This window comes from Eurypyga helias, unplaced genomic scaffold (assembly GCF_000690775.1).
Source record: "Eurypyga helias isolate BGI_N326 unplaced genomic scaffold, ASM69077v1 scaffold10549, whole genome shotgun sequence".
Lineage (NCBI taxonomy): Eukaryota > Metazoa > Chordata > Aves > Eurypygiformes > Eurypygidae > Eurypyga > Eurypyga helias.
Window position 1 is genome coordinate 58,939 of NW_010273942.1, and position 11,339 is coordinate 70,277.

The 11,339-nt window shown below is 49.1% G+C and overlaps 1 protein-coding gene across 1 annotated transcript in view; it reads right to left on the reverse strand.

The window, feature by feature from the left end:
- Positions 1-8,225, reverse strand: part of ST8SIA2 (ST8 alpha-N-acetyl-neuraminide alpha-2,8-sialyltransferase 2) — a gene marked incomplete at its 5' end in the record, with an annotated part of 24,156 nt that extends 15,931 nt beyond the window's left edge. The window contains 3 exon segments of the mRNA XM_010159654.1: positions 488-587; positions 8,054-8,090; positions 8,092-8,225. Of these exon segments, the coding sequence (XP_010157956.1) occupies positions 488-587; positions 8,054-8,090; positions 8,092-8,225 (271 nt within the window).
- Between the last annotated feature and the right edge of the window lie 3,114 nt (positions 8,226-11,339).

An 11,339-nucleotide genomic window follows, 5' to 3' on the forward strand; every position in this document is an offset into this window, starting at 1 on the left:
TAAGCTTTGCAACCACGTCAACTTGGAAATGCTGCTCTGACATGGCATTACTGTAAAAATAACACAGAGAGACGCTGAACGAAGCTGCGATGCCATGAGACGGCTCTGCAATGGAGCGACGTTATGGAATTGCGTTACGATAAAACCGAATGAAGTTGTGATGTCAAAGACGGCGATCGCTCTTCTAATAGCACATAGTAAAACTACGAAAATGGCAACTCTATCACTGACTTATTTTCACAATAAGTAACTCTCTCTCTCTCATTCTCTCAATCACCGCAACTTGCAGATTCTTGGTTATTTGCAAATGATTATTGCACTGTGCTGGGGGAAGGAGGGGGAGAAACGATTAAGAAAATGCAAAGCAGAAGTGAAAAGAAACAGATACATTTGCTAAATAAGAACAGCACTATCCAGCGAAGAGGAGAAGCAGATTAATAGCTGCCTTACAGCAAAAACAAATGAACACAAAATCTAATTTACAAACCTATTAGATTTGCTATGTAAGCTGTTCACAGCTGATCTGATTGTACCTCTGCCTCCAGAACTCCTGCAAGACAAAGGAAATGCATTATTTATAAACCCAGCTCCTCTTTGCCAAGCATTGTTCAACAGTCAAGAGATCCCACTCTGAACAGAGACACGGCAGCGCCGTTCGCATCCCACCCCATCCAGGAGGGAGGTGTCCTGGTGCCTGCGAAGGGCTTTTCACATCCATCGTCACTGCTGCCCTACTGCGACCGTAAAATCAGTCTGGCAAAAACGCTCCTAACCAACCCAATTAATAATACCTGCGCGATCTAACCAGCCATCAAAGACATCTGGTCTCTGTCATCAAAGCAGCATGCAGCCTACAGGTTGCATTAAATACATCTCTACTTATTTTTTTACGAGTCAGGTGTTAGCAGTGCATCGAGAAGGTCTCCTCCATCTCCAGGTTGCTAAGGGGCTTCCCTTGTCCTTCTCAGGTGGGGACTGAGCTGAGTGACCTGGACAGGATTCCCACCCCTGTCTTCATCTTGGGCTTTCAACTGAGACCACCCAACATCTCCATTTTACCCCAACCGAGCCACCAGCCTCCTGGGTGACTTGTGGAGAGCTCATCCTCACCGTGTGCCTTCTCCCAGCTCCCAGGGCCCCAGGCCAGATCCAGGGCCCCGTTCCATCCCCCTCTGATCCCCCGAGTGGCCTGAAGCCCCTTGTACCCACCTTTGGTGTAACCTGGCTGAAGCTACAAGGCAAACTCCCCACAGTCATGTGCATGCTGGAGATGAGACCTCAAGTGACAGCCTTGTCACTCCCACGGCCCGACACCACTGCACGAGGATGGGTGCCAAACCTGCCTGAGCAAGACCCGTGGGAATGGAGAGCCAAAGTTTCCAGCACCAGACACCAGACCGGTGCCATAACGAAGGATAGGGGGGTCCAAGCCCTTTCAGGAAAACCACGTCGCTCATACGACCTGTCCATCCTCAGTTAAATACACACGAGTACTGGTCTGCATCTAGTTGGCTGCACAGCCCTTGCTTGCTTCAGCTTGCTCATTTCAAAGGGATCACAAAGAACCAGTCCCCCACTTTCTGTGATACTCAGTGAGAGCTGGGCTCATGTCAGACACATTCTAACTGCCACGTGCTCATTGCTGTTTTATTGTTTCCATTGCACAGATACCCAAATGAACACGCTCATAAAGAGAACCAAATTCTCTTCCAGCAGAAATATTGTTACCTGGAAATATATACCTTAATGAAAATATATCTCAGGAGCACATATTTCTACCAGTCCTGAAAAAATCCCAAATGCATTAAACATAGATGAAAAAGAAATAGAGTGCATGAACATTTGGTGCCATCAAAAAAGATCTTCAGACTTGCAGAGTGTGATGTAAATTCCTTAGTTAGGCTGAGCCCAGCCCTCAGCACTGCATAACACCAAACCCTTGGAAATGCCAATGTGGTTGTCCCTTTCTCCTTCCTGCTGGAGACCATCTACGGGCAAGTCAGAGCGATTCCTGCTCCGACACTTTCCTCTTTCCTTTGACAAACCTGAGAGTCTGTGAGCTGTTTCATTTTTTGGTGCATCAAGAGAACAGCAGGACTAGCTTATTCCCAGAGCCTACTGGCATTTAACAAGCCTCCGCTTTAATGGGGTTCACTGCGGGGTGTGGGAGCAGACCGGATTAGTGTGCAAACCACGCATCCTTTCAGAGACATCTCCTCTGAAGGAGCCTTCCAAATGGGATTCACACTCCTTCACACTTGCTGTAAGACAGATAGGGACTGGATTAAGGGCTTAGAAAAAGAAATGCTGCTCCCTGAATAAGTGCTGGTTCACAATCTCTGTGAAAGGAGAAAAAAAAAAAAATCACAGAAATTAGGAAGTGGAGAAGACCTGTTAGCTCCCGTCTCATCCACGTTTTGTGGCTACGGCAGGACTGATCCGAAGCATCACAACTTATTATTCAAATGCATTTATCCAATCTAGCTTTACATGCCCCCAGCGACAGGTCTGTGCATGTCTCCTCCTGAAATTAAGGCAGGTGTCGGGGCTGGACGTGCTGGATGTGAGGAAGACAAGGTAAGAGCACATCTCCCATCCCTGTGCGCAGAGGCGGCGGGGAAAGAGATCAGCTGCCAGCATCCCCTGCCATGCAGCCCCTCAAGGCGTGTTGCAGGGGTCACTCTTCCCCCCTCACACACTGTGAAAAGCAGAAGTTTTCCAAATGTAATGCAAAGGGAGCTTGAAGCGTCTGCTGTTGTATGTGAAGGCGGAGGGGATGGCTCATCAGCAGAGCAGAGAGCAGAGCTCTGCTAGCCCTCTTCTGCGACTTGCTCCGCCGCCCTGGGCTGTGCTGGCCACGGCCACCGCTACAGGGCATCATCTGGGATGCTCTTGGTGGACACCTGAGAGGCTGGCAGAGGTGCTGCTCCCTGTACCAGGCTTGGTTTTTCCTTCTGAGCCGCGGAGATTACCTGAAGCTGGGACATGATCCTTGGCTGAAGGTCTCAGCTGGTTTAGTGAATCTGGAACGCTCCTGTGACTTCAAAACCATTTGGCCCTTTGTGTCCTACACTGCGAATTCTGGAAACCTTCCCCACAATCTCCCTTTGCACAAAGACAAGGTGCGCTCTGAATATGATACCGTGGGGTGTATTGCCCTGCCAGATACCCTGCTCAGCCCACTGGTGGGTACCAGGCGGTCTGACGTACTTCATTACCCACACGGGCAAGCCAGTATCACTGTATGGCTTCACTTCCCCCACCTGGGAAGAGGAAAACATCCAGAAACAGAAGGCACTAATTAAGAGGCAAATGTTAAAAAAAAAAAAAAAAAAAAAGTTAGCCCATTTTATTGTCTTGCTGACCTGGAGTTTGAAATCTCGTGGCTTCAAAAGGCAAAGACCAACCTCGATTAAAATTGCACAGATAGGCATTGATTTTGAAAAGCTTTCTAGTGCTACATCGTGTTTAGATTGAATTGCCTTATTAATCTAGTTGTTATCAGTTTGATTGTATAGCCAGCTCCACTAAGTACCAACCTGCTTCCTAATCCTATTATTTACAAAACGCTCTTCTTTTGACTTCTGGTGGGATGTTTTCCAGTGATAAGTCTCATCTATATATGCTGATGCCATATTACTGGCTTATGCCACCCTTTCTCATTTTTGCTTTGCGATTTTCAAGCTGAATTTCAACTATCTAAGATATTATATAGGTCAAAACATTCTGTGCTCAGATGTAAAGTGACACCGATTCATATATCAGAGGAAAAAAAAGAAAAATTGTCTTATGGTTCAGGTCCAAATTTTCTTGGATGAATAATTCCTGACAAATGAGGTATGTGAGGACTTTTCTATTAACCCACTATGAATGGGCTGTTTAGGGTTTTTGCTCCCCTTTTCATTGTTTCCCACTTCTTAAATGATTCTCTTAATTGTTGCTAGGTACGGTTCGGTCTCGCTTCCAGCAATTTCGATACGTGAAATCAAAGCTGCTTTGACTGAACAAGTAGGTCACACAGCCTCTTTGGGTGAGCGGATCTCTAAGAGCAGGCTTTACTCACCCATATTCTCAGGCTTACAAATTCAAAAATGTGTTTTCCACGGGTATTTTACGATACCCACCTCCAAGTTCTGCTTGCCCCCGGCATCCGTGGCAGACAATACATATGGGAAAAGGGCATGAGAAGCATGAACCAGACAGAAATTTTGGCCGCACCCAATCGCTGAATTGACCACATTTGTGGAGCCCATTCCTGGTGGAGCAAAACCTCTGCCTCTTCCTGACCTTGGGCAGCGCAAGTCCTCCTCTTCTCCCTCCTCCACATAAAAGAGAGATAATAACACCTCTGTAACCCCTTGGGGGATTGCTAAACCGAATTTCTTCATCTGAATTCCTCAGCAAGAGAGTTCAGAATGCCACAATTTTTATCTGAGGAGTTCAAATGATTAACACTTACTAATTAAGTTTTCACAAGCTGCTTTTGTGTTAGGTGAGTTTTATGATCCTTGCTTTATGGCTGAGACAGCGGGGGTAAAGTGGCTTGGCCTGTAACACTAAAAATGCGTGTTTCACAAGCCAGAACAGGAGCAGACACTATGGGCTTACAGCAGACCTGTCCTTCTGAACTGCTGCTCTTCACTTGCTGAGAGCGAGTATGGCTCTTGCTGGGTGAGAGGATAGGACACATCACTCAGAGGACCACGGCAATCGTTTTGAAGAAGTCTCACTGGCCTGGAAAGCACATGCAGCCATTAGTATCTGAAATGGCTGCAGGCTGCACCCATAAGGCAGTCCATTAAAAAAACAAACAAACAAACAAAAAAAACCACCACAAAAACCAAAACCAAACCAACCAACCAACCAAACCCCAAACCAAATCACAGCTATATTTACTTTGCTGTTTAGGGATTGCTCTTGGATTGTGCTTAAGGCAAGAATTGCTATTTTCTATCTGAAGGGCACACAGGTATGATGCCAGGCCTGGTTAGGAACCACCCTCCCACAATCACTGCCCTCCCAACCCACCGGCTGTCCTCGAGGAAGCAGAGCAGGGTGCTCACAGACCCTCTGCAGGATGCAGAGACAGAGCCAGTCACCGTAACCAACAGTTTTGGGGAAAGGGGTACACTGCCAAGCCACTGAAAATGAAATACAAACACGTAGCTCACCCCCTTCCTCCCAAATTTGATATGGATTTTGCTCCTGTTGACACTCAGCGATATATAATCCCGTGTGCGTTCATGGGCATACACCAGACCTTGCAATGCCAGGACTAGCTGGCACCTGCACGCCGTCTCGTTAGAGATGGGCTTGGACGCACCAACCGCCCTTTTAGGCGAGTTAACTGATTTTGCTGGCTAAGCGCAGTCATTAAGCTAAGCCACGTGCTCCAAGAAGAGGCACGATTTACCAGGGCTGTGAGATGTGGATTAGGATACAATGTTCAACCTTCCCTCCTCTTCCCTGAAATTCAGGGTTTGTGTTGAGACCTGCGGAACAGCGAACATGAGTCCAGGGCTTTGGGGGGAGAAATTGCCACATTTCCAAGTTGTCTACAGAAGGGAAATAATTGCCTTCCAAGTGCCAACCTGTCCAGCCTGTCCCACAGGGTGAGAAGCAAAGGTGTCCCAGGAGCCCAAACTGAGCAGAAACCCAAACTAAGCAGGAACTGGGACTACCCAGGAACCGTATCCTGGCTCTCCATCTGCACATCAGGGTCTCGCTGAAAAGATGGGAGAAGGCCACGTTCATCGACAAGTCCCCTTGTGGGCTTCTCACTAGACACTCAAGTGGTTTCTGTGGGGTTTAGGTCAAAACCCACCCATATCCCTAAAATGCCCTGCCATCCCAGAAAGCAGAAAACATGGCAAGGAAAGGCTTCACTGCTGGTTACTCCCACATGTACTCTGCCAACTCACAAATTACAAACAAAAGCCAAAGGTCAGGTGAGAAGCGATGGGATCAGATATGAATTTTTGACCCTGGAGATCAGGTTTTTGAACACAACATCATGTGCCCTTCCTAACACATGGTATTCCTCCATCCAGAAACAGCTCTCACAGGCTCCTTTCTCGTCTCGCTTTCCTGCACCGCATTTCATAACGCGCCGGGAGGAGCCAGGACATCTGACACTTGCAGATCCATCCCCGGTGACATTTTGCCAGTCACTTCCGAGGCTTTCATCCCGGGGTGTGGAGGAGATTACCATTCCGAGAAGCAGTGGCCGTTGCACAGCCCCGCATACCCGCACTCTCCTGGTGAGCAAGGTTCCCTCTGTACGGGTTAATTTGGAAGACGTTTCTAAAGCGTTTGTCGGCTAGGATGAAAGATCCTGCAATACATCTTGATGAGACGTTTGAAATCGCACTTCGATGTGTTTAAAATCTCACTTGTTCATATTGTCACAGCTTGGCAGCCTGAGTGTCAAAAACTTCCTAAATATCAGGTGCTATTTTTACTGCACCACGTATCATTCTTCCATCGAGTCATACGACCACATGTGCGAGAGTTCGCCCGTATCACGGCTTTCAGGAAAATCGCCTTGCCCCGCTGGGGTCCCCACGCAGCTCTGGTGTACGAGCTGCGGGGGCAGTGCCGGTGCAGCCAGGCTGCCAGCACAGCATCTTCCAGCAAGCCGAGGAGGTTCGGTGGAAAAGCGCCAGCCGACAGCATTGCTCTTGCTCACGGTGCTATTACCCGCCACAGGGAAAGGCAGATCTGTCAGTCTCACGCAAACCAGCCTTGCTAATTTGGGTGCTTCCTCCCATGCCCCAGTCCTACCTCCATCATGTCACCCATCCTGCAGGCTCCTACCTGGGGACCACAAGATGGGAAGGTCGGAGGCACTCGGCATGCCTACCTGTCAGGTGGCAATCGTGGCTCCCCGTCAGCTCTCGCATAAATGAGAGCAAGGTTTGGCCCTGAGATTTCTGCCTGGCTGCAAATCACCGTGTGTAATCATTGCAGGCGTACGCCAAGGACACAGGAATCAAGACACATGAGTTTGCAAAACAGAGACACCTATTGCTTAATAGGGAATAAACCAATTAGCCTGAAACGCTTATGTGACAAAACCGGTGAAGGATCAGCAGGAATAAAGGACACGAGGCAATGGGAGGGATGCCCGCAGCAGCCTGTCACCAGGACGCGGCTTGGGATCACGCTGCACTGGGGTAACCGGAGCACCACAACCTAATCCCTGTCCCTGCCTTGAGCTACTTGCTCTGAAGGACCTGTAGGAGGGAGGAGGATGTTTGAAACAGCCAGATGGTTACTGCTGCCCGTGGGGGAGCCATGGTGCAGGACTTTCAGGCTCTGCCCCAAGCCAGCATGTGCTTTCTTGCCCTGAGCCAGAAGAGTCTCTTGCACATGCAGAGCGCCAGGTCTCACACCCACATGCATTCCCCATAACGTCAGCATGGCCTGACTCGATCACCCCGTGATGCTCTTGTTTTATCACTGCTCTAAAGACAAAACACTCACGTGCTCGCAAGGCATAAATGTCACACACTTCACCTCTCACCATCCTATGTACTGGCAGGACCTTACTCCTTCCTTCATCTCAGGTCTTCCATTGGCTGTGTTAAACAGCCAGCAAAGAAAAATACATTGAAGCAGGCAAAAAAGATCCAGTGAGGGGCTTGGGATTGGGGATGTGTGTGCTTGTGTATTTAGCTTCTGGGAGGGAGAAGGAAAAAACACCAAGAGCCCAGTGAAGACCCAGAAAGGAGCTGAGACAAAAGCTTCACTGCTTAAAAAACATGTCTACACTATACATTTTTCCCAAGATAATTTTTCCAGCCAACACAGCAGAGCTATCAGGGAGCACAAACAGCTGAGCATCAGTCTTGCAGCAGATCCTGTCACCCTGAGCATTTGTGTCCCAAAAGATTAGAATCCCAGTGGCTCCTGCAGCATCTTGGATGCCACATACCTTGGGAAATGGGAATGGTGCAACATGAAAAGATTATTGTGTCTGAGGGGCTCTGGGTCCCCAGGCTCATCCTCCCACAACACCCACCTCTTGCCTACTTTTCCCACTGCTCTGCACAGCCCCTTGGAATACGCAGGGTCTCATGGGGTTTCCTCTTCTACTGTTGACATGGATGCTGAAAACCTCTCCTGGGCATCCTCCTGGGGTGGTTCTTCTGTACAAGCATCCTCAAAATAACATCTGGTGCCTACACAGATAGGAGCGGGAGTGCCTGGATGAGAGCTGCACCCTGCAATTAGCAACTGCCTGCGCTACTTGCCCACCAGCATAGGCACTCACCGGCAACGGAGCCTTCCCAGGACCTTTGAAGGGACTTAGTCCCCAGATGACAATGTCCAGATGCCAAATATTGAAAAGCTAATAGTGCTTTCAGAGCTTGGCCTCCTCTCTCCTCCCCTGGCTCATAAAGCTACACTGTGGAAATCCAGGCAGCAGTAAGAAGTTTAATTACCAACAGAGCAGCAGCTGGTTGACTGTCAAGTGTGCTTCTGGGCTTCTAAGAAGGCGTTGGAGATTCCTCATGATGATGCTTAACCTTTGCAGGAGAAACACGTCCCCTGTTGTAGCCGCTGGCTGAGAGCTGAGTTATATTCCTGAGGATGCTGGTAAAGCCTGGGCTGGGAGGTGACGGGTCACAGTGGAAGAACCATCCTTCGGTTCGGAGCTGCCAGACACACGGGCGATACCTGGAGCCCACTGTGATGCTGTTTGACAGGGAGGCCTTGAGACAGCACTTCAGAACTGTGTCGTGACTGTGACAATATGTGCTTTTAAAAGCAGTCCTGCCCATGGAGAGTGCTGGATGGGGAGGGATGGCGTGCTCAGCATGCAGATGGCCAGCCTGGTGTTTTTTTGTGTTCATTTGTGATACTCCCACTGGATTTCTGTATGCAGTAACAAGGACTTTATTTGCAGTAGCAATAAGAAAGAGTCCAGCATTTAAATTTGGAAAGAGCTGACCCCGTGCAGGAGCAGCCAGCTCAATGAATCAAACACTGTGCAAACAAGGAACCTCAGAAGTGTCAGTAGTGGGGCCAGCAGAGTTAGTGGGATCAGGGCGATGAAGCTGCTGGCAAAGAGGAGCATCCCTAAAGCTGATGGTGTGTCTGCCTTATGGTGTCACCCTCAAGAGTGACGATCATCTCTGGGTTAGTGCAGAGATGCCTCCTAATGGGGTTACCTGATGGCAGGACATGGCATTTGTGCTGTGGCATCACTTGTTGCTTCAGGACTGACTGGTCCCACCACCCACACACCAAGCACCTTTACCACGTGCTGCCCTCCGGTGCATCTTCCTTCCTCCTCCTGGTCTGCCCTCTCACCCTGCACCACTGCTGCTACCCTGGCAGCACAGTGCCCACCGCCCTGGATCAGCCCTTTTGCTGAGTTACACTGAGTTACAGTGGGAAAAGAAAGAAAAAGGAGCTGTAAAGATCCTCTTTTTTGTATTTCTTTTTCCTTGTTTTTGTTCTATTGCATTGCAAGTGGCAGAGCTGCTGGTACCAACCTGCTCTGCTGTGGTGTTTGCTGAAGGACACCTGAAACTCTGCTCCCACAGTGAATTTACTGTGCCAGGGAATTCCCTTGCTTGCAGAGGCAACTGGGGACAGAAACCAGAAAAATGGCAAAACAATTATTGTCTAATATTGTAGTTTAGGCTTATTTCCTGCTGCTGAGGATGACCTAAGCCCAGGGAAAACAAATGATGAAGGCAAGTAGAGGAAGTCTGTCTTTGGAAACTCAGGTTTTTATAGCAACCCTGCCTGTAGATGTATTTAAGTAGCACTGATCTCAGGGATAAAAAAACCCAAAATATCTGTAGCTTGAAAGCCCAAGGAAAGATAAGGGAGCTCTGCTAAATGCTTTCCTGGAAGATCAAAAGCACATCTGGCACGCAGGTAGGCACCGCCGAACAGATGTTCGAGCAGAATAACCGTGGTTGCTGCAGAGAATACGGGAGAAAACTGAACCCTTTGTCCATGTCTGGGAGAGGCCAGGAGGGCTCAGGGCAGCAGTGGGATCTGCTGTGTCACTGCTGGCCGCAGTCCCAAGGCTTCGCTCTCTGCCCACCAGTACAGCAGTGGCACGGAGGAGCGGGTACTATGCTGCTGACTGCTGGATCGCTTAACCTCACCGTTAGCTGCTCAACCAGCCTTCGCTAAATGAACCAACATTTGCAACTCCTTGTTCTCTGCAGGGAGAAAAAGGTTTCCTTCGCCTTCCAGACTGGAATAGTGCATTTGCTGGGTTAGAGATGCCCACTGGGGCAAAAGGGAAATTTGGAACTCTTGTGGGAGCTGTTTTGATTGCTCTGGTCGCTGGGGTAGGTCTGGCCATGCCTTTGGCAACTCTGCACCCAAGAAGAACTGGCTGATGAAGTGCATCCTCCTACCACAGCCACTGCCCTCCTCACTGGCAAGCTCAGGAATTCCTTCCATGGGGTCTTGCCAGCTGCTGACAATCAGGACTGGACTGAAGAGCAATGTTTCACTAACTGTGAAACTGGAAAGTCCTCAGAGGAACGGGTTACACCCACAGCGCTGGGTTTTTTTGCTGTTGCACTGGATTGCTTGGGGGTCTGCTAGCACTTTCGTCCTGCTGCTCCCAGCCCTCCTGCCAGACAACATATCCCTGCGGGTACCACTGCTCCTGCTATTCCCCTGGAGCTCACGGAAACAAGCTGAGGAGATTCATCTCCTCCAGCTGGCTCTAGGCAGGAGCACAGGGGTTTTGGATAAGTCTTTGTGCAGCCACCCCTGCAGGGCAGCAGGAGAAGGAGTGCTTCACAGGGAGGAAGGGGAGCTCTGCTGCCAACCTGAAATTGGCTGCTTGAGCTCAAGTTATCGTCAGAACAGTTGCAATCAAAGCCTACACCAAATATTTTCTTAATCAAATCAGTGCTCCAACACTGCTTTTATTTTCCAGCCTGATGCATCATGGGGCTTTTGTTAGAGTCCTGCCATGCCCAACGAGTACAAAGGTCTCTCCATTGGCTCCATTTACATGAATAGTTACAGGGTGCCTGTTGGCTTCTGTCCTGTGGAGAGGTATTACTCCTCCAGACCAACCTGGGTAATTGTTGGCTTGTGTGCACCCGCTGTGCGAGCGCACAGAAGTGTATATTGGTAGAATATAGCACTTTTTTCCAACAAAACTTTCTGGTGGAGAGCAAGGCTCAGTCTGACTCTAGGTCAGGAGCCGTAAATCACAGCCTAAAAGACCTAAGCAGGACATTTATACTCCATGGAGCAACCTTGACAAGAAGTGTTACGACTATAGCACACTACAGACCACTCAGAGCAAGCACATCAGCCAGTATAAAGGCCACAAAACCTCTTCGTGG